We start from the raw sequence: 19,464 nt of genomic DNA, 5'->3' as shown, positions 1-19,464 counted from the left end.
CTATTTTCAAGAAATTAGTATGGTGAAATGATGAGGTCAGGGTCAGTGAGCTACTGTCCCCAAAAGAGCTAAATACAACCCTGTCTCCAACAGCTCAAAACCTAAATGGAGAAAGGCTAAATGTCCTTCCAAAGGTCACTCTGCAGAAGTGCCACAGCCACGGCAGGCTTTTGTCTCCTCTCCTGCAGCAAAGCCACAAGAATGTGGCCTTTGCTGTCCTTTTTTCCAGCTGCCAGACTGTTCCTTACTGCCAATCTGGGCTAAACTCCTGCTGAGAACAATGGCAGCTTCACTGGAGGAGGGACAGCTGTCAGCACAGCTCGAGAAGCAAAAATTTGCTTACACACCTGTTTGATGCAGAGCAGAAAGAACAAAATACCTTAGGAACTGTTGGTCTGTGGATTTGAGTTATGCAACTGTTTTTACCCTGGATGGAAGCAGTACATAAAGAGGCCAGAAGGCAGAAATAACTGTCCTGACCCAGAGGGCTTCCTCTCACAGCCTTCAAGGTGTCATTAAGACACCTACAGGGCTGACATTCCTGGGCAGCACAGCACACTACAGTGGCTGCAGACAGTGCCACAGCTCAAAAATAACACACTTACAGGCTCTGGAGGCGGTGGTGGAGGTGGCTCCTTGATCACCTGGAATAAACAAACAATGGAGAAATCTGAGACAATGGTAGGGTTCATCCATCTCAATACTATGTCTTCTCTGATTTCTTGCCCAGATCACAAATGAGTCACCCTGCTTCATTCCCCCACATTCAATCCTCTCATCAGCCCCACTGCTTTTCAGCAGGCATAAAATAACCCAGATGAGATGCTAAATCCTTTGCATTGAACTGTTTGATTAGCCAGGGAGTGCTCTAGAGTAAGCAACCCTGGTAGTTCTGCCTGAAAAATACCATATAACTACCAAGTTAATGCAAAGATATTTGCTCAGAATCTGCAGCTCCTCTGAATAAATTAAAGAAATCCCAACCAACAAAATGCAAAAAAACCCCTAACTTGTCTTTAAAGAGGACTGTAACAGCTTATGCACACATCAGTAAATCAATTCCATTACACGTTTATACAGCAGGTTTCAAAGCTGGTCTAAAGGAGGTCTTGATACCTACAGAAACTTGAGTCACATCCATGAGCTTATTTAAAATTCTCATTCAATGTAAAAATCACATAGGCATTGAAACAGTCAAAAACCCAGACTAGAGTAACTTCAATAAGCACTTTAAGCAAATTGTTGCATAAGGGCTTTATTAATATGGCAGCATTTTTCTTAAGTAAGGTTAACCACCCACTCCAACACTTTAACTCTGTGCTTTGGCAGAGAATAGATGAAACCAAGTCAATAGAATGAAAAAACTATACTTACCACTGTGCAGCAAAGGGGCCAAAACCACCACAGAAGAGCCAGAGCCAGCAGCAGAAAGAGAATCAGAAGAGCAATGAAAAGGATGGTCCCAGTCAGCTGCAAGCAAGATGATAATTTCTCAGTTACCTTTGTATGTCTCAAAGAAGGCAGGAGTCCTAAAGTTACACATTTAGAGTCAGCTTTCCCTCACTATGAGGTCTTGGGTAGATTGTGCAGTCAATCACTATTATCATTAGGGTCACATCAGTATCTGAAGTCACAAAACCAGGGAAGCATTTCCTCTTTGCAGTGTGTGTAATTTATGTATGAATTTATGGTATGTTTATTGCCCACTAGATTCAAGAAGGTTAAACTTGTAAACAACCCATTCTGTGCTGGTAAGTCCCTTAGTACTGTCTGAATGGCATTGCAAAGCACATAACCACAGACTCCCAGGTGTACAGAAAAACCCATCATTCCTAGAGATGCAGAATATGGAAATGCTGATATTTAAAGAATGGGAATATTGGAGCTCAGACATTATGGGTAACTGTTCACATCTCAGTATCATAGCACAGAGCACAACTTGCTCAGTGCATCAGCTCCCAAGCCTGCCTGTGCTGCCTCTTGACTCAAACTGCTCACACAACTTTTGCCTGAGTGATTATGCAAACCAGTCAATACTGCTGTTTGTTCTTGGTATGCTTCTTAGGGCTGTTTTACCTATTTTTAATGAGATACTGTAATCATTATCTTAAACATTTCTGATTCTTCTATCCACTGATCTATCTGCAACTCTGGGGATGCAGAGCTAAGGGTCTATACCTTCAAAATCAAAACTAAATTTTATTTAAAATTACTAGGAAAAAAATAAATCAAGTGTTACCACTTGAAATTAGCTTTTCAGAGCAACTAGGCAATCAAAGAGAATCACAGCTCTGATTTTTCTGTGTAATCTTGATGGATCCTTTGCACTTGCAGCATTTCATGTTAGTGCATTCAGAAGAGATATTAATTCCCTATTGCTCTGATGACTACAGGAATCAGGTTTTCATATGCTGCTTGATTCCTGCAGGACATACAGAGCATGTGGCTTTTGGAAAGTAAACATTTGTTTCACATGGGCAGTGGCATGCTGAGACATGTCCTATCCTTGGACTGTACTGGGTTCTGGAAGGATATTAACATTAACACTGGCGTTTCAGCTATTTTTTATATATATATATATATATATATACTGGGAAAAGAAACCTCTTCAATGGTAGATTTTCAAAATTTGAGAAGAGGTTCAATTTGCCAGCAACAGGGGTATCAGGGGACAGGCAAAACTGAGCAGCAAACTAGAGGAAAGCCTGGGGCTAGGAAGATGAGAAAAGAGCTTGAAGAAAGGTCTGTCAGTCAGGCTGAGGAAAGAGTTGTCTAGAGAGGAAGCTGTAAGAGATTTTCAAAGGATAGGTGGGAGGATAAGGGAAAGAAACCAAATTCCAAACGTGATTTCTGTATCCATAAAGTCCATGAGATTCACCTTATTAAATCTGGAACTACCTGCTGAATTTCCATGACACCAGAAACTGATGCTTAGCTTCTTCTTACAACAGGGATTCCCTTCACTGTTCTAAGTGCATTTGTTTTCCCCTCAGACAATGAAAAGGCTGAGGGTGGAAAGTACCAGCTGGTAAGAGCTTTGCAAAGTCTGAGTGAGATCCCAAATGACCGACTTAGGTGGTACCTAGTTTTCTCAGGCCAGTTCCTAGAGCTGTCAGCACTGACATGTTTAATATGGGACTAACACAAACAGAGCTCCTATTCCATGCTTTTAGGAAGGTAACCCCGTATCCCATATCTGTGTCACAGCATCACCATCCCTCCACTGCTCTGTGGCTTTTTGTCATAGATGCGACAAACTGACTTGTTTTAGGATATGCTATTTAGCTCATGTTCATTCGGCCAGGGAGCAGCTGGACTGCTCCAACATGTGCCAGACTCCCTGCTCAAAACAAGTCCTGTTAGAGGACACAGTACCCAGCTGCAGTTCAGTGCTAAGCCCCCCTCTTTGGACCTCCCATGGCCCCATGTACAACTAATGCATCTGGAAAGCAGATACTTGAAGAGAAATGAATTCCCAGTGAAGTCAGTTTGCTGAGAAAGGGCTGAGTAAAAATCAAGCATACCTTTAAGAAGTATTGCTGCACTCCTTAAAAACAAATCCAAGCACAGTATGGCAATGCAGTACCACTACTACTATTACTCCAAACACACATTACCACCTTGTTTTGTATTCTTTGTTCCCAGGCGTCGTTTTTCCCGTGCTGACTGCACATACAAATTGCTGAGACGTTTGCCAGCCTTAGCTCAGGGGCTACTGGCAGCAAGAAACTAAAGAGTCTTCTTTTAATGATTTTAATGATACAAAGCACCATAGTGAAGCTGGACTTTGAGAAGAAAATAGCAGACTTCATGCAGCTGAACAGAAATAAGCACAGGGATCACACAGAGGCTTTTGGATTATAGTGAAGATACTTACTGTACAGAAAGGACAGAAGGACCAGCTGGGGAGGAGAGCTGAGCAGGCCAGCTGACTGCCACCCACAGAAAAGGAAATAGGAGAGGAAAGGAAATGGAGGGAGTCTCTAAAACGAGAAGAGTGAAATGCATGAAATTAAGACAAAGTTGGAAACTGAACTGCCAACCTCCCTGCTTATGGAACACAACAGGAGTGAGACTGTTTTTGTATCAGCTGCAAATCAGGCTTCCTGCCTCCTTCACATTCAATCTACAAGAGGCTGGTCAAAAACTGTCAGATTGACATGACTGGAGATTGGATTCCTCTTTTTTATCCTAAGGCTACCAAAAGGAAAAGCTTCCTTCATCCATGCTCTGGCCTTTAGGAACCCAGGGCTGAGACTTCAGTCTTCATCAGAAATAGATTACATATGGGTAACTAAATGCACCAGTTAACACTTGTGTTTCACTGCAGACTTGAAAGGTTTTATTGTACCTGAGGTAAAAGAGTGGAGTAAAATGTGAAAATATCAGTCCTCAGTATGGAAAATTTGGAAGAAAGTTTTGGCAAAATAGAAATAATCCCATAAAGAAGCAAACACATCTCTGCTTAATTGAGTCCCTGTAACCCAGACTATTCCAGCATTCTGGTGTGATATTTCCCACCTTCATTGCTGAAAACATCAGAAAATTAGATTTACAAGTTCCAGTCACCTCTATCTGCATTCCTGCCCTTCTGTTCTTCAGCTGTCAAAATGGCCAACAATGATTACAAACCAATATGACAGCATTTGGCATAGGCTATAAAAGTCCTTTTGACACTAATAACAATAAAGCTCAAGTTTGATGCAAACTGCTATCAGGTACTTCAGCCAACTTGGTTTAGACCACAAGCACAAGGTCACATATTTAATTACTGTACTTGCTTGCACCAGCTACCACTGCCTATTTTTACACCACAGCAAGAAACACATCTGCTTATCTATTAGTCAGTTTCTTAATTCTGCTTATTTGATTCCAAAAATCAGATTTTGATAAAGGATCACTTCTAGCTGTTTATCCCTTACATTCCACCTGGTCTTTTTGACTGTGTGATGCAGGACAGGCATCACTGTCCTTTTCCTCTGTGGCCTTTCCAGATACAAGTCCTAACAGTTGTATCTTTCACCCCAGATCCCATCAGAGACCCCAAGGCTCAGAGTGTTGCTCCCTGGTGCTCCTTCCATCATTTTCTCAGATGTCCTTCTGATAAGATCCTAGTTTTGAGGATCTCTCTCCTGGTGTAGGAATGGACAGGGTGCCTTTTATTGTAATTTTTAACTCAGAAAATCTATCATGATCTATCCATCATCAACAACAATTTGATCTTGAGTTGCCCTGGTTATTTTCCCAAGAGCTGCTAGGATCCAGTCAATAGCAGTGATGCAGAAGCTGCAGAGAGCTCATGCTCACTCAAGAAGGCTTTGCTTAAGAACCACCATTTCTTTCCAAGGTCTCATGGTTCCTCTGTCAAGCCCCATTGGAATTACTTACACAATGAGTGCTGGTGATGCTGACAGAGCTGGAGATGAATGTTAGCCCGTTGTTCATGCTGACTTGTAGGAAAACCACCCTAGAGCACAAAACAGATACATTTATTTTTAGTGTCATCTTTACACCCATTGTTACCTTTACTCTGTTTTAGCCACTGGTTTATGAGCATGCATGGATAGCATATCCTGTTGAGTCAGGGCATTTTCATGCCCTCAGGCACTTACCTGCATTTGACTCCCTGCCCAGGAGCCACCCTTTTCATGTTACCTTTATTGAGCTGGGACATTTGCTCTTTATTAAAAAACCCCCATCCCATCTGGGGCTAAGGGCACTAGGACAGTGAGTCATAACAGAATGCCTCAGAAAATAGCAATACTACTGGAGTTAGCATGAGAAACTTTAAGACTTTTTTATTTATTTAAAGAAACCCTTCTGCCAATGAGTCAGAATGTGTTCTTTTGTATCAAGCAAATCCAGAACACCTGCACTGAGACCAAGAAGGGTAAACACACTGAAATGCCAGTGAAATTCAAGAAGAATCTTCCCTAGCCATTCTGCAATATCAGAGAAAGAGTCCAAGGGAGAAAAAAAAAATTAAGTGATAATAAAAAAATGACAAAACCTCACCAAATTAATTTCCTTCACCCACAAATACAGAAGGGGAGGGAGGCATTCACTCTTAGCCCCAGTACAATATTTAAGCACCCACAAGATCACCTAGGGAAAAGGAGACATTGTGCCATGTCTAGCAGAAGTCTACAGGATTAAAAAGGCTGAAAAATATCAACACTAGACACAGCAGAGCTAAGTACAGGAAGCAACATACACAATAGCAGCAAAGGAATTCGAATCAAGCATCTCCTTTCCACCAAAATTAAAAGTTTGTCTTGAATTTAATTAGCTTTTGGTCTGAAAAAACAGGATATAGGAAGAGAGGAGGAATCACCATTCTGTGATTCTATGAAATGGGGCCATGGTCCAAGAAGACCTTTGGTTAAACTGTGCTGAAGACCCAACATTAAATAAAGCTATGTGGCTCCTACTAGGAAAAGATTTGGCACAAAGGAGATGGCTGCAATATGACACACACACACAAATTTATTAGCTTGACACTTTGGGCAAAATCCTGAGCCTTTGGCTCAGTAATGACATCCTCACCCAGAAGTCCACTCTCTCTTGACACATGCTGGAAAGCAATACTCACTGTCCAGCATCTTCTATCACTGGGGCAGGGCAGAGTAAGTATGTATCATGAACAAAAGTCGGCTTTTCATCTGAAAAGAAATTATTATAACTATCAGGGGTGAAAAAATAAGTTGTTCCCAGCAGGCCATCCCCTTGAGAAGCACTGACACCAATGACAGCCACAGATGAACTCAGTATATTGGCAAGTACCAATACTCCCCAATAGTGCTGATTACAAATCCAAGTATAGAATAACCATTCATATTGATGACAACATGATGCTATCAGGCTAGAGATATCACAGCGAAGAACTGGAAGTTTATCTCTGTTCCTGACAGCAGTGATCAGCATTTGGAATTCAGCTTTGAGATCTATTCATCATGTCTATCATAAAATTACATGCAACCTCTACTCACACTGAATACTCTGACCCCTCAAGTTACTCAAGGGCTCAAAAGTTTAGGGTTCAATTTTTGCCAGCCTATGTCCAAACACACAGAGAAAAGACTCCAAGGCTGCACTGCCTGAGCCCAGGAAAAAGGAAGGAGAGAGAAGGGGTGGAGCTGAAATGGAAAAATACTGGGGCAAAAAAAACCCAAACCCAAGTGATGGTTGGTCATTTACAGGGAACAGGCACAGAGGGGCCATGACTGATGTCAGCATGAGGACCTGCTCTGCACTAGCTGCTTCTCCTGGACCCAACCTCCCCCCTGTGGCAGCATCATCTGTAAACAGCCCATGCTTCTAAGGGTTTGGTGCAGGCAAAGTCAAACACAAGGGTACACATGTCTTCCCACCTCCTTGGACTCCACTGCTCCAGGAATCAGCAGTGTTAATCCTGTTGCTTTCAGAAGTCACATCCAGAAAGCCAAGTCTTGTGAATACAGGCAGGAGGCCCAGCAGGAATCCTGCACTGCCACTCCACCGAAAGTGTGTAAGCTGAAGCACAAGAGCACACACACCACTCCAGTGACTATAGCTTAGCTCTGAATGGCCAGCAAAGCAACTGTGGTGCCAGCCTGGAGAAAGACTGGTCTACAAGAGGCAAACCCAAGGGAGTTATGGGCTGATAAAAGCTGCCATCTTATTTATACTTTAGAGGCTTGTTTAGTCTTTTTATCTAGGAAAAAAATTAACTCAAGTAACAACAGATGTAAGAGTTGTTCCTTCATGCTTCAAGCACACCTGAAGACAGAACTAATTTCCCTGCCTTGGCAGAGATGAGGGCATGGAAATCAGTGATATGTTTTAGGGCCAGCCTGAGGGGAAAAAAAGCCAGCATAGATCAGCATGTCATCAGAACAGCTGTTGAAAACCTAACCCAAGGAAAACACAGCATGGAGTTGGAACGGAATCAGACAAGTTTCCCTCCTGTGTATTTCCAGGCTCAGGTCAGCACTTACTGTGTGAAGTCCAGTCAAGGTGCTAATGACTGGGGACAAGGAAGAAAAAGCAAAACGTCTGTCTAGCTGATAAACCACAAAAACCAAATCCTGGTTAAAGCATATCTGTAAGTGGCATAAATGCAAGACCACCAGAGCTGATTGACTGCAGTGTCGACATAGGCAACTGGGATGGGAAATGAAGGAGCAATTCATGTGCTCCCTCTGGTAAGTGAATTCACTGCTAGGAAAGGCACCAGTCTGGCCACGACAGAATATGAAAGCCTCTACTGTGCTCAGGCCACAAGGGTAGCATATATGAAAGAGGAGCAGAGCTCCCCTCCCCACACCATGCTTCACTCTGCCAGACACACACAGCTTCTCAGGAATGAGAGAGGACTGCTGAGAAACTGGACATTCCATCTTTTTTTGGCCACTCAGTCCTTTGCCTTGCTGCTGAGACAGCAAATGAAGGACCCTGTTCAGCACAGCAATGACAGCGAGTTTCCATGTTACAGAGTCACTGCAATGGGACCAACACCTGGTGTCAAGAGAGGAACAGAGCATGCCTGGGAGGCCTGGCTTTAGGGCAATTGTCTTCTAAGTTGGTGAATAAAAACTCTGAAAACACCACCAGAGGATGAAGATAGCACTATTTCTTTTTACTGGTGATGAACAAGGGAATAGGAAGCAATTTTAAGTTTCCATCTTAAAACCTGATCCCCAGTCCTCTCTTGCTGTATGCAGCACCCGTGTGCATCACTACAATGGTGCCAAGGTCACGGTGCAGCAGCATGCCCCGTGCGAGCGCTCACAACACAATGCCCGCAGGTCACTGCATTGAATAAGGATGAATTTCAAGCTTCTTTTGAGTTCACAGCTCTACCCCAGCTCCCTCTCACATCTGCTGCAAGGACTCCCCTTAACATGGATGAGAGCTGGCCTGTGTCCTGTGAGGTGACACAGCCACAGGGGTCACTGCAATCCACCAGCCTGCAAACTTACTGATCGTGAGGCTGTCATTGAGCTTGAAGCTGCAGAGTACCTGGTCGATATTTCTTGCATGATAAAAGCCGTTGCCTCTTACCACAACTTGAAAGGACTCTGTAAGTGAAAATACAGAAGATTTATGAGAAATAAATAAAGCATTTCTGTTCAGAGTGACACGAATTAAAACATGACAGTAGCTGTTCTCTGCCCTATGCTTGAAATAAAGCATTCACACTGACATTCCCTCTATTCAGCAGCAATGTCCAAAAGTGGCATTAGGGCTCCAGAGACTTCTCTTTGTTTCAAATCAGCTCCAACAAGTGTAACACAACTGCAAAGCCTTAAAGGTGCCACAGTAAAACTAAGTCTGACTTAACTGATGTTATCTCATGGTTCCTCCACGGTTTTTGGGGCAGACACCTTTGCTAACCACAAGTACCAGTCCTTCCACCTAATCTTCATGGCAGATGGCACAAGGCTTTCAGCAGCAGCTCTGTTCAGGCAGACGCTGACAGACAGAACTCCCCTCCTAAACCTCCTGTGACTCAGAGAGAAAGTTTTGCATCTGGTACAAACCTTGGGAAAAACCAGTGCTCCTGCCCATGCACCAACTGAGTCCATGCATAGCCCCACTAAAATCTGCTCTGCATGGGAATATCCAAGGACCCAGGCACCACTGTTTTCTTTGTGCTCTTCTCCCACATCCCTGCCCCAGCAGCTGAAACCACCAGTGGCACAAGGAGAAACCTGCCACCACTTCTGTTGCTTTAGTCCTGATAGGGAAGGCACCTGAGATTTTTGACATTATTGTGATAAGAACTATGATTTATTCATCCAAGCAGGAGAAGTATCATCAGGTTTGGGTTTTTTGGAAAACATTCCAATAGCCTTTTTACTCACAGAGCAGTTTTGCACTTGAGTAAAGCCAAATCTCTGTAAGAAGTGAGATGACAACAGCACATGCCCTCCACTACTGATCATGTTGCAGTGCACTGAGCTTACTCACAAACCTAAAAAATAACTCTCTTTATTGCCAGAGAGATCAGTAATGCCTGGCTGAGCATCTACTGGAACTAGAAACATGCAGGGGACGGGAAGGGATAGAGACAGGTAGAGGTAGGATTGCTGAGTTTATGCCTATCACGAAAGCACCTGGTGTCACCATACCCAGTACAGTTAGAGACAGAAAAGGTAACTCAAGGAAGAAAAGTAGAAAGAAATCTGGCTTTGTTTTCTCAGCTTCTCCCCAGCAAGCTTTTAAAGTTATTCCTTAGTAACCTACATAGTTAACACTTCTCCTTGGAGCTCTAACAACACATCAGTTTGCTATTCTTCCCTCCCTTTTACTGTACCCAGGTGAAGCCCAACATAGAGCCATAGTCCCCTTTCTGCTAGGTTAAGCCTGAACTGCCAAACTAGGCCCAAGATGCCCCAGGAAGGGAAGTGGCAAGGGAAACTTGGTACACAAAAAGCTATTGTGGCCACTACACTGACCACAGAGGTGATACCTTTAATGTAAGCAGGTGGAGAGACATGTTACAAATTTGTTCTGTCCCCAGCACACTTTTGAAACTCCCTTTGACACTGCACACAAGCTGACAGCTGAGATCCCTGGCACACAGCAAGGGAAAGCACAGAAGTTGCACTTTCACGCATGAATCTCCCACTTTAACCAAATCCTCCACAGATGCTGTTCAGAGGCTCTCACACCAGCCTCTGAGCAGCATCTGAGGCCAGCCCAATACATAGGGAATAGCAGCACAACACAGGACCAATTAATCTTCAAGTTTCACATAGAAAAATATGAATAAATTATACAGTACTCCACTAGTAGCAAGTAAAACCACAAAGAAGTCTACATGCATCGTCATTTATACTTTGATGAACATGCCAAAAAGGAGAGCAAAACAATGTTGGTAGGATTGAGGGGAGCAGTACACAATTTTTAGCAATGTAAGATTTGGCTTTTAGTAATGTTCCATACAAGGCACTGCCATGTTATTTGTATGCTTTGGAGGGAGGAATCATTATTGGATAACGCTGCATGAGACCCAAAGGTGGTTGAAATACATTCAGCCTCATCTGCTGCCCTTCATCATCAAGCTACTGCAAAGCAAGCTAGCACAAAGATGTGAGGTGCTTTAACTTTTCTGTACAGACAGCTTTTTGCCAAAACCACTCACTCAGTGCCATTCTCACTGCATTGAGATCTAATGCAACTCCAGGTGATTTGGACTAGGGCATCGACAAATTACAATCAAGCACTGGAAATCCACACTGTGGGATATGCCCAGCCACTGCCCTGGAGGGATGTCTGCTGAGATAAAAGATTTTGCAATCGCCCAGCAGGACTCCCTGGAAAGGCAACTACTTTGGGTCATGGCGAGGAAAGGTAGACCCACAATCCTTTGGGATACCCTATGCAGATCATTCTGTAACCCATTGGTCTGTCCCAGACCCTCTGTAATCCATTGGTCACCTTGCTGATCCCCTGTATCCCTATAAAGGCAACCTCCCTCTCACACTCTGGTTTTCATCATGGTAACTTGCTCTAGAGCAGGGCTCTGAACTGACAAAAGCCACAAGGTAGACAGGAATCAAAGAAGATATTTTGGGAGGAGGAAAAGAAAATAGCTACTGGAGTGAATTTTGAAATGAAACATGTGCTTAGGCACCTTGCTAAAGAAAGATGATAAAATTTGAGATCTCAATGAGCACACCAAGAACCAAATACACAAATCCAGCATCAGAATTTGGCCTCTCTTTAATGGGAAGGGTTATACATCCTGGCTCTCACTGGGGGTGGTGGGCATTTCTTTAAACAAATGAAAATGAACTGTAGGGCAGATTCATCTGCTTCTTACTCTAATAAGAATCTTGAGTTACTCTTAGTCAGATTCATGCCTTGAGCCATTCCACATCTAACCCAGCTGATATACTGAGAATTATTCTTGATGAGCATCCCTTTTTTTGCCAGCAGAGCTGAGAGTCATGACCAGCCCTGAGGGCAGCTGGGCCTCTGCCCACCCACCAGAACTACCTGCCTGGGACCACACACTGCCAGACTTGCTTGTAGCCAGTCCAATTCACCATGGCTTAAACACCCAGCCAAGGTGATAATTTTTTTCCCCATCTCAATTTTATATTTTATATTTTAGAAGAAGCTTGCTAAAACAAAACTGTACTTAAATTTTTCTTCCCCTTCTCATGAATTAATGGCCTTAAAAGGCAGCAATCACAAAAGCTTACTTGGTAGCTGTTTCAGTGTCTTTAAAAAGATGCAGCAAGTAAGAAACTTTCAACACAAGACATCAAAGGTAAAAGCTACACCTAGAAGTTTAGTCTTGTCAGGACAGTTTACCTCTCCCGCCGTTCTTTTCACTGTGATGGCCACTCTGCACAGTCAGTTGTGAACACGCGATTGGGCAGTAACCTGTCCACCAACACAAGCTGACAATACACCAGACTTGCAGGGAAATGTAAACAGCTGGTACTGGGTTTGTTGTTGCTGTTCAGAAACCTGTCCCCTTGGTTGCTCTGGAGCATTAGTGTGCTCTGGATGATGGTCTGTTGAAATGGCTAATTCCATTTAATTTTGTGCTCTGGCCCTGGCTGCGTCCTTTTCTGCCTTAGTTACTGTCAGATCACAGATTGCAGCTTTTGACAAGACAGCGAAGGGAAAAAGGTCAGCACTGAAATAACCGGGCGGCGCTGGCAGCGAGATGGTAGATTGAGGCTGGTGTGCACTGGCTGTGCTGTCGGCTCCGCTTCTCTGACTCTGATGAGAAGCTGACTGCTTTCATCCACACCTGGTAGTTGATGTGGCCACTAGGATGCCACATCCAACAAAACCTTTCAATCACATCTGCGTACCATAAGCATAATCAAAGCAATGATGCTGTCAAACGGGATATGAGGCACCTCTGATGCTGCACTGATAGCCTGCTTACAGGCTGCATGTCTTGGTCACTTTAAATCAGAGGGAACACGAAGGACCCAACTACACCGCTCCACAATGGGGACAATGAATTTGCAGGGTCAAAAAGCATTAAACATCAGATAGCTGTCACAATACGACGAGATCAATTTGTAACTTGACTTGCCGGATAGCTTTGTCACAGAAAGCCAGAGTCCCAACTGGAATTGTCAACACACAGAAATTGTTCCATTAGCCTTTTACTAAACCTCTGGCAAGTCAAAAATGAAGCCAAGATCATCAGTAATCACCAGTGCAGTAGTAACTACGAGAACACTTAAAAGGAGTGGCTCAGACCCTGCTTTAAGCCCTGATCATAACTTGTTTCCACTGAGCCATACAAACCCCGCATGATCTCAAACCAAATTGCAAAAATTATCAGCAATGCTAAATAAAGGCTAAACCAATTATCACCTCACTCAGGTAAGTTTCATACAAAAGTGTGGACAGACACACATTTCAGGGCTGTAAACAGATAAATATCTTTGCTGGAGAGTGTGATAATATACTGCACTCTTTTCAGAGGTCTATTATTTTTCAATCATCATTTTGAAATGCAAATTTCTATTATGTATTTGAAAAACCAACCAGGCAAACAAACATTCCTAGCCCAAAAAGGCAAGGAATGGTGAATTTCTAGAAAATGTTACCTTCTAATTTTCAGCCAGTGGGTACATCCACCATGCAAGTGTATACATATGTTTTGATGTAGGTTTCAGTGGCTATGTATCTTAACACAATAATCATTATCAGTAAATTATATCAGTAATTACCTGTATTGAAAATGCATAAAAATTCTGATGTTAATGCAAAAAAATAGTGAAGCCTATGAAGTAAAGTCCAAATTAAGCACGTTAAAAAAATAAACCACATTACATATAGAGTAACGCTAACTCTCCAGTGAACTGAACTCAAGATCTGGATTCACACTACCATGAAAAAAGTTTAATCCCAGGGGATTCCTTCCAGGAGACAGTGGTGCACACAGCTATACAGATGAACCTCCAGCTAAGTTGAATTAAGAGGGATAATAAAGGATAATAAATCTAAGCACAAATGTAAATATTTGTAACCTCATACTATAAAACCTCTTGCAGGAGGTAATTTCAGCCGTGGCTTACAGGATAATAATAAATGCTATTACAGGCCTGATTCTTAGTGCTTAAGACCTTAATACTTTAAATACAACAGTATACAAACAGTGCACACCATGTGGAGCTGCAGCTCTGGCTTCCTCCCATTTTCAAGCTCTCTGCTGCTACAAACAAACCTTCAAGCACGTGGAGATTGGGCAGCAAAACTTCACCATGTGCCAGCCCTTGCTTGGTCAACAGAACAACAGGGACAGAGCAAACCTCAGAATTTAGTGGGAAAGAATTCACTTAAAGCACTTTCACTTAAAGTGAAAGCACTACCTTGCTGAATCAGCAGCAACACACAGAAATTGATTCTGCCCAGTTTATATTCATCTTGCTTCCCACAAAGGCAATGAAAAACTTCTACAAATCCAAGTAAGGCAACAATATTTTTTGGGGTCTTTTTGTAAGGGCAAACTATTTTTAAAGAGTACTTGTGTAATTTTAATCACATTTGTCATAAAGTTGTTACCTAGCAAGCTTAGCAAAAATTGAAGTGGCTTGAACTCATTATCCTTTGGGAAAAAAAAAAGAAATTCTACTCTTTTTGCTGAAATATATTAATTTTATTGAAAGAAATTTTTTTCTTCAGAATTTTTTTCTTAAATACTCCATAAAGATATTTTCAACATTCTATTTGAAAAAATTATTTCAAATTCAACTTTCCAATATTCTTAACATTGTTCCAAAGAATTGAAAGAATACTACTGAAATCCTTCCTATTGGAATGCTCACATTTTCATGTAGCTAAATGAATTTTTGTTTAACAGGATATCTTGCAATAAGCTTTGCACAAAAAATTGTTAGGTATACAATAATTAGGCAAAAATAGGAAAGTATCATTATGAGATAAAAAGCTTTAAATGTCAAAGCTTTAAAACAGTTTTTTTAAATTCAACTCCACAATATTTTTAAAAGTAAAATCATTCCTTTAAATTTTCTACAGATGAGATTTTACATCTAGTCCACAATAATATACTTAGGAATAATTCAAGAGACACAAGGATGTTTCATGTTAAATTGAAACATTCAGGGTAAGATCATATAGTGATTGACATGTGAAAATGAAGAGTGAACAATTTCTCTTCTGTGATACTAAATTTTTCATGAGTTTCATATTTTATCTGTTTTCAAGGTCAGCTTTCATGCATCATTGCCATTTTTTATGTGCTCCCTTTTACAGTGTACAAGGGAATGAACACAAGACACTAACACTAGAGCTAAATAACCATGCTGAAAACTGTACCTTGCAGCAAACTTATGGTATCACTCTTACTCTGCTGCAATGGCTTCTACAGTAGATACAAACACAGCACAAGAATTGCTAACATAAACCAGAACAAATCCAAGTTAAATATACTAGATACGAAAGGCATGAAATTATCAACAACTCCTCTGGGTATCCTTCATGTTTACCATAAAGAAAAATGGTTCTTTCAGACAAGTAAAACATTAGCATTTCAGAAAACACAAGAGGTATCTTGGCCTATGCAGCAAATCATATTTGGTTTAATAAACCTTACATTTCTGTAAGTGTTTTGCAAAATCTTGTTCTAACTGCTGACAAGTCTTAGCAGATCCCAGGAATGCAGTCTTTCCAGAAATTTGTGAGATATTGCCTTTAGACCCTAAAACATCAAGGTCAGCTTTCATGCATCATTGCCATTTTTTATGTGCTCCCTTTTACAGTGTACAAGGGAATGAACACAAGACACTAACACTAGAGCTAAATAACCATGCTGAAAACTGTACCTTGCAGCAAACTTATGGTGTCACTCTTACTCTGCTGCAATGGCAGAGTCTGGCTTTACATTACTTTTCTTCTCTCTCAGATTTTTTAAAAAGTGGTGTCCCCAATTCGCTGTTACTTCTGTCAACTCTCCAAGCTGGTACTCAGTCACAGCAGCTGCATGTTTATTGTCAGAATGTTTTTCTCAAGCTGAGAAGGAACATGCAGGGCTTTAGCCATGGCCTGAGAGGATGCTGTAACACAACCACAGGCTTCGTCTCCAATACCACATTAGGTAGTTACTGACATTTCATCAGTGTGATTCATTTGCCTTAACACACTGTTCTTGTGGAAACTTACCTCCTGCACAAACACTGGATGGTTCAGCTGCTAGGATCTCAATGCAAGACTTCTTCAGAATCTAAAAGATTTAGATAAGCGAATTTTTTGGTAACCATTTTCATCTATGTTTTATTAATGCAGGAAAGGGCACCCTTTACTGCATTTCAGAATATCCAACTTACTGAATCAATAGTTCCTCTTAGGGCATAAAAGCCTCCCTTAACTGGAAAAACATGATCGATGCTGTCAGCAATCGTTGACAGCTGCAAAGAAAGACAATCATAAATCATGAGGAAAACAAAATTACAGTGAACAAAACCAGGCCCTTTCATACTTGTTAAAAGACATCACACTGACACAAAATGATTTATGCCTCAAGTAATTAAATAAATGCCTTCATCTGATGCCCTTACTTGTGCAGTAGCATAACAGAAAAACACAAGAGAAAGCAAGCAAGTTACCTGAGTTTCATTGAAATCTTTCACTCCAACACAATAAACAATAGCTCCAAAGCTTCTGGCTCTGTTGGCCTAAAAAAACCAAGAACTGCCATTAAGTGCAAAGCTATATAATCAGTGGAGCCAGCAGTAAATGTGTACAGGTTTGACATAAATTAGTTTGGACAAACACAGAAGTGACTTACTTCTTGTTCAGCATAATAAAACTGAGCATCTTGCAGCTCTCCATCCGTCAGGGCAATAATCACACTCGCGGTCCGAACTCCTACACGGAGGGCAGTTAACAACAGATTGCATACACATGACACAAGATTCAGCAATGGAAAAAAATGTTTGGAGTGAGGCAATCCTTTCTGCCAACAAATAAATACAAACCCATAAGGCCAGACTCTCAGCCTGCTTTGTATGGAGTTGGTGATACACCAGCTGAAGGCCAGATGCAAGGCATGCAATGAGCCAAAACCTGCACACCTTCACATCACAAGCGTCACTGGAGGGGGAGTGCTGCTCTAACGAGGCCCACACACCAACCTTTCTGTTCTGCATTAAATACATCACCTACCAAGACTACAGCCAGACCTTTCACATGGAGAACAGACGAAATGGGTTTGCAGAGAAGGAGAGGTTTCCCCTCTTCTCTTGACAAATTTGTCTCTAGATAAACATTGGCCAGAGATTGTGGTAAGAGATAGCTCAGCAAAAGGAGCTTTCCTGCCATCCTACCTTCCCCTCCAGCAGGCTTTGAAAGAGCAACCCCACTGAACATGGCATGAAATGGGCTTCTATAGGGAGGTCAGTCCTACAGTTCTCAAGCAACAAGAACTTCCAGTGAAATTCATAGGAATTCTGAGCATGTGAAAATCTTAAGATCAGATTCATTAGAAAGACATCATGTCTTGTGATACAACATTTCATATCCCATCTAAACTTAAGTGAAAAGGTTGTATAGACTGCAGAGATTTATATATGTAATGGAATATAGAATACATTGCTACCTAGAAAAATGCAACCTGTTAACAAAATTAGACCAAATTAACATGCAAACTATGGTTCAACCAACCATTTTGAGTCCATAGTTCTTAAGCCAAGTAAATAATACACATACATGTTACTTTCAGGCATGTATTTGTTATTTTTTCAAAATAATCTGCTACAGTTTCAAGTGTCTTCCCCCATACTGGCTGAAATTAAAGACTGATTAGTTCTGACAGTTTTCTTATGCCATGCAGTCCTTCCCATGTCATGTCAGACACAGACATAAATCTTAAAAAAATGACCTGCAACTTGGGGGAAAAAATAGCTTGGATTCCCTTTTTTTTTCTCTGCCCAGCACCCTTGAAAAATGCTGAAAAAACCTGGAGATCTTATTTTGTTTTCTTTTCAACACTTGTTTCTTCCTTGGTAGCTTAGCTTCTAAATCCAGATCTCATCTACTCTTTTTCTTTCCTAATTCAATTTACAAATTGAATACTTGATTAGCTCGCAGCTATATACTATGAAGTAAAATTGTTTTCAGTCGGACACTTCAGGACTCCTGATTTTACTGGCAGAAAAGCTGCAACACTGTGCAGAGCTGCTGCCCCTACTCACACAGCCTATTTTAATAAAAAACCACTGACCTGTTTCTCCATCTTCCAAAGAGACAATCAGCTCACAAATGAGAGCAACCTCACACCAGGGTATGAACTAGGCAAGTCTTGTTAACTAACTAGGTCTTCTTTCGGCACAGAAAAAAACCACAAATACACTTCTAAAAATTTAGTGAAAACGCACATTTTAGCAACTCAGAATCTGAACACACATCATTCACACCGATGCAAAGTCCTCCTTCACACCTACACTAATGAGAACAAGGATGTGGGACCACAAAGCAGATGGGGTGAGTGCATCGGGACAGAAGAAGGAGAGCGCGGGTATTCCTGTCTCCTGGGTGCAAGATGGGCAGCTCCGGCTGCAATGGTTTGGTCTGCATTCTGCAATGGTCAGATCTGGGATCATACTGGTCTTCTCTGATCTCAATAAACCATGAATCACACATATAAAAGTAGGGCTGTATCAAAATGGAATGCAGTGTTGCATAACACCACTCCTTCTCCAATACATCTTGCAGCGGGTTTACTGCAGGTCATAAAAAGAACTATAATCCCTGTCTTTTCCATGCAGATATCCACTATGAATGATATACAACACATACCTCCATAGGTTTCATGGTAAATTTGCTCATTTGCCTGCAACGAAGTGTAGAACATGGTTAGCTCTGAAGTATACCAGCAGGAAGTAAGCAAAGTTTATATGTGTAAAACAAAGAAAGTAGGTGCCATGATGTGTACCCTTTTAAATCCTTCATGCATGAAGGTGTCTCCTCCAGGGAGTTCTTCCTTAAGAATGTTGAGCCCTCGTCTTATGGCTTCCCTTTGGATTGAAAAAAAACCAGAAATAAACAAAGAAATCCCAGGAAAACATTTTATTAGAAGATTTTTTTGTTGTTGTTGTTGTTGAGATATTCCTGTACCACAGCTAGATTATGCACCCTGTCAATCAACTGCACAGAGTGCACAGGCATCAGTTGAAACACTGGTTGAACCAAGATTTTTTTCAAACCCCACAATTTCTAAGCCAAACACACAGGGGAGCACAAAACCAGACATAGGGTACAGCATTAGGGTAACATATTTTAAAGATGCAATTCTGTCCCTGCTCCTTCATTCTCATATACTCTCAGGATAAGATTGAATTAAAGCCAATGCCAGATATTAAACTTTGACAAACTGCAGTACACAACAGAGTTGTAAAGCTTATGACCCTGTCACAAAAACGGGACAAATTAAAACTCCATATTGAACCAGTCATCACAACAGTCTGGATTAGGATTTTTCCA

The 19,464-nt window shown here is 41.6% G+C and overlaps 1 protein-coding gene across 1 annotated transcript in view; it reads right to left on the bottom strand.

Annotated features, from left to right (window-relative positions):
* ANTXRL (ANTXR like) overlaps positions 1-19,464 on the bottom strand; it is a 58,306-nt gene that overhangs the window by 24,800 nt on the left and 14,042 nt on the right. Inside the window, exons 4-14 of the mRNA XM_010411242.4 lie at positions 18,917-18,998; positions 18,781-18,814; positions 16,772-16,851; positions 16,590-16,658; positions 16,311-16,391; positions 16,147-16,207; positions 8,961-9,059; positions 6,593-6,662; positions 5,389-5,467; positions 1,375-1,470; positions 606-644 (exon numbers count right to left, since the gene is read on the bottom strand). Coding sequence (XP_010409544.1) covers positions 606-644; positions 1,375-1,470; positions 5,389-5,467; positions 6,593-6,662; positions 8,961-9,059; positions 16,147-16,207; positions 16,311-16,391; positions 16,590-16,658; positions 16,772-16,851; positions 18,781-18,814; positions 18,917-18,998 — 790 coding nt within the window. The remainder of the gene's footprint in view (positions 1-605; positions 645-1,374; positions 1,471-5,388; positions 5,468-6,592; positions 6,663-8,960; positions 9,060-16,146; positions 16,208-16,310; positions 16,392-16,589; positions 16,659-16,771; positions 16,852-18,780; positions 18,815-18,916; positions 18,999-19,464) is intronic.

This window comes from Corvus cornix, chromosome 6, assembly GCF_000738735.6.
Source record: "Corvus cornix cornix isolate S_Up_H32 chromosome 6, ASM73873v5, whole genome shotgun sequence".
NCBI lineage: Eukaryota > Metazoa > Chordata > Aves > Passeriformes > Corvidae > Corvus > Corvus cornix.
This window is presented reverse-complemented; position numbering and strand designations above follow the sequence as displayed.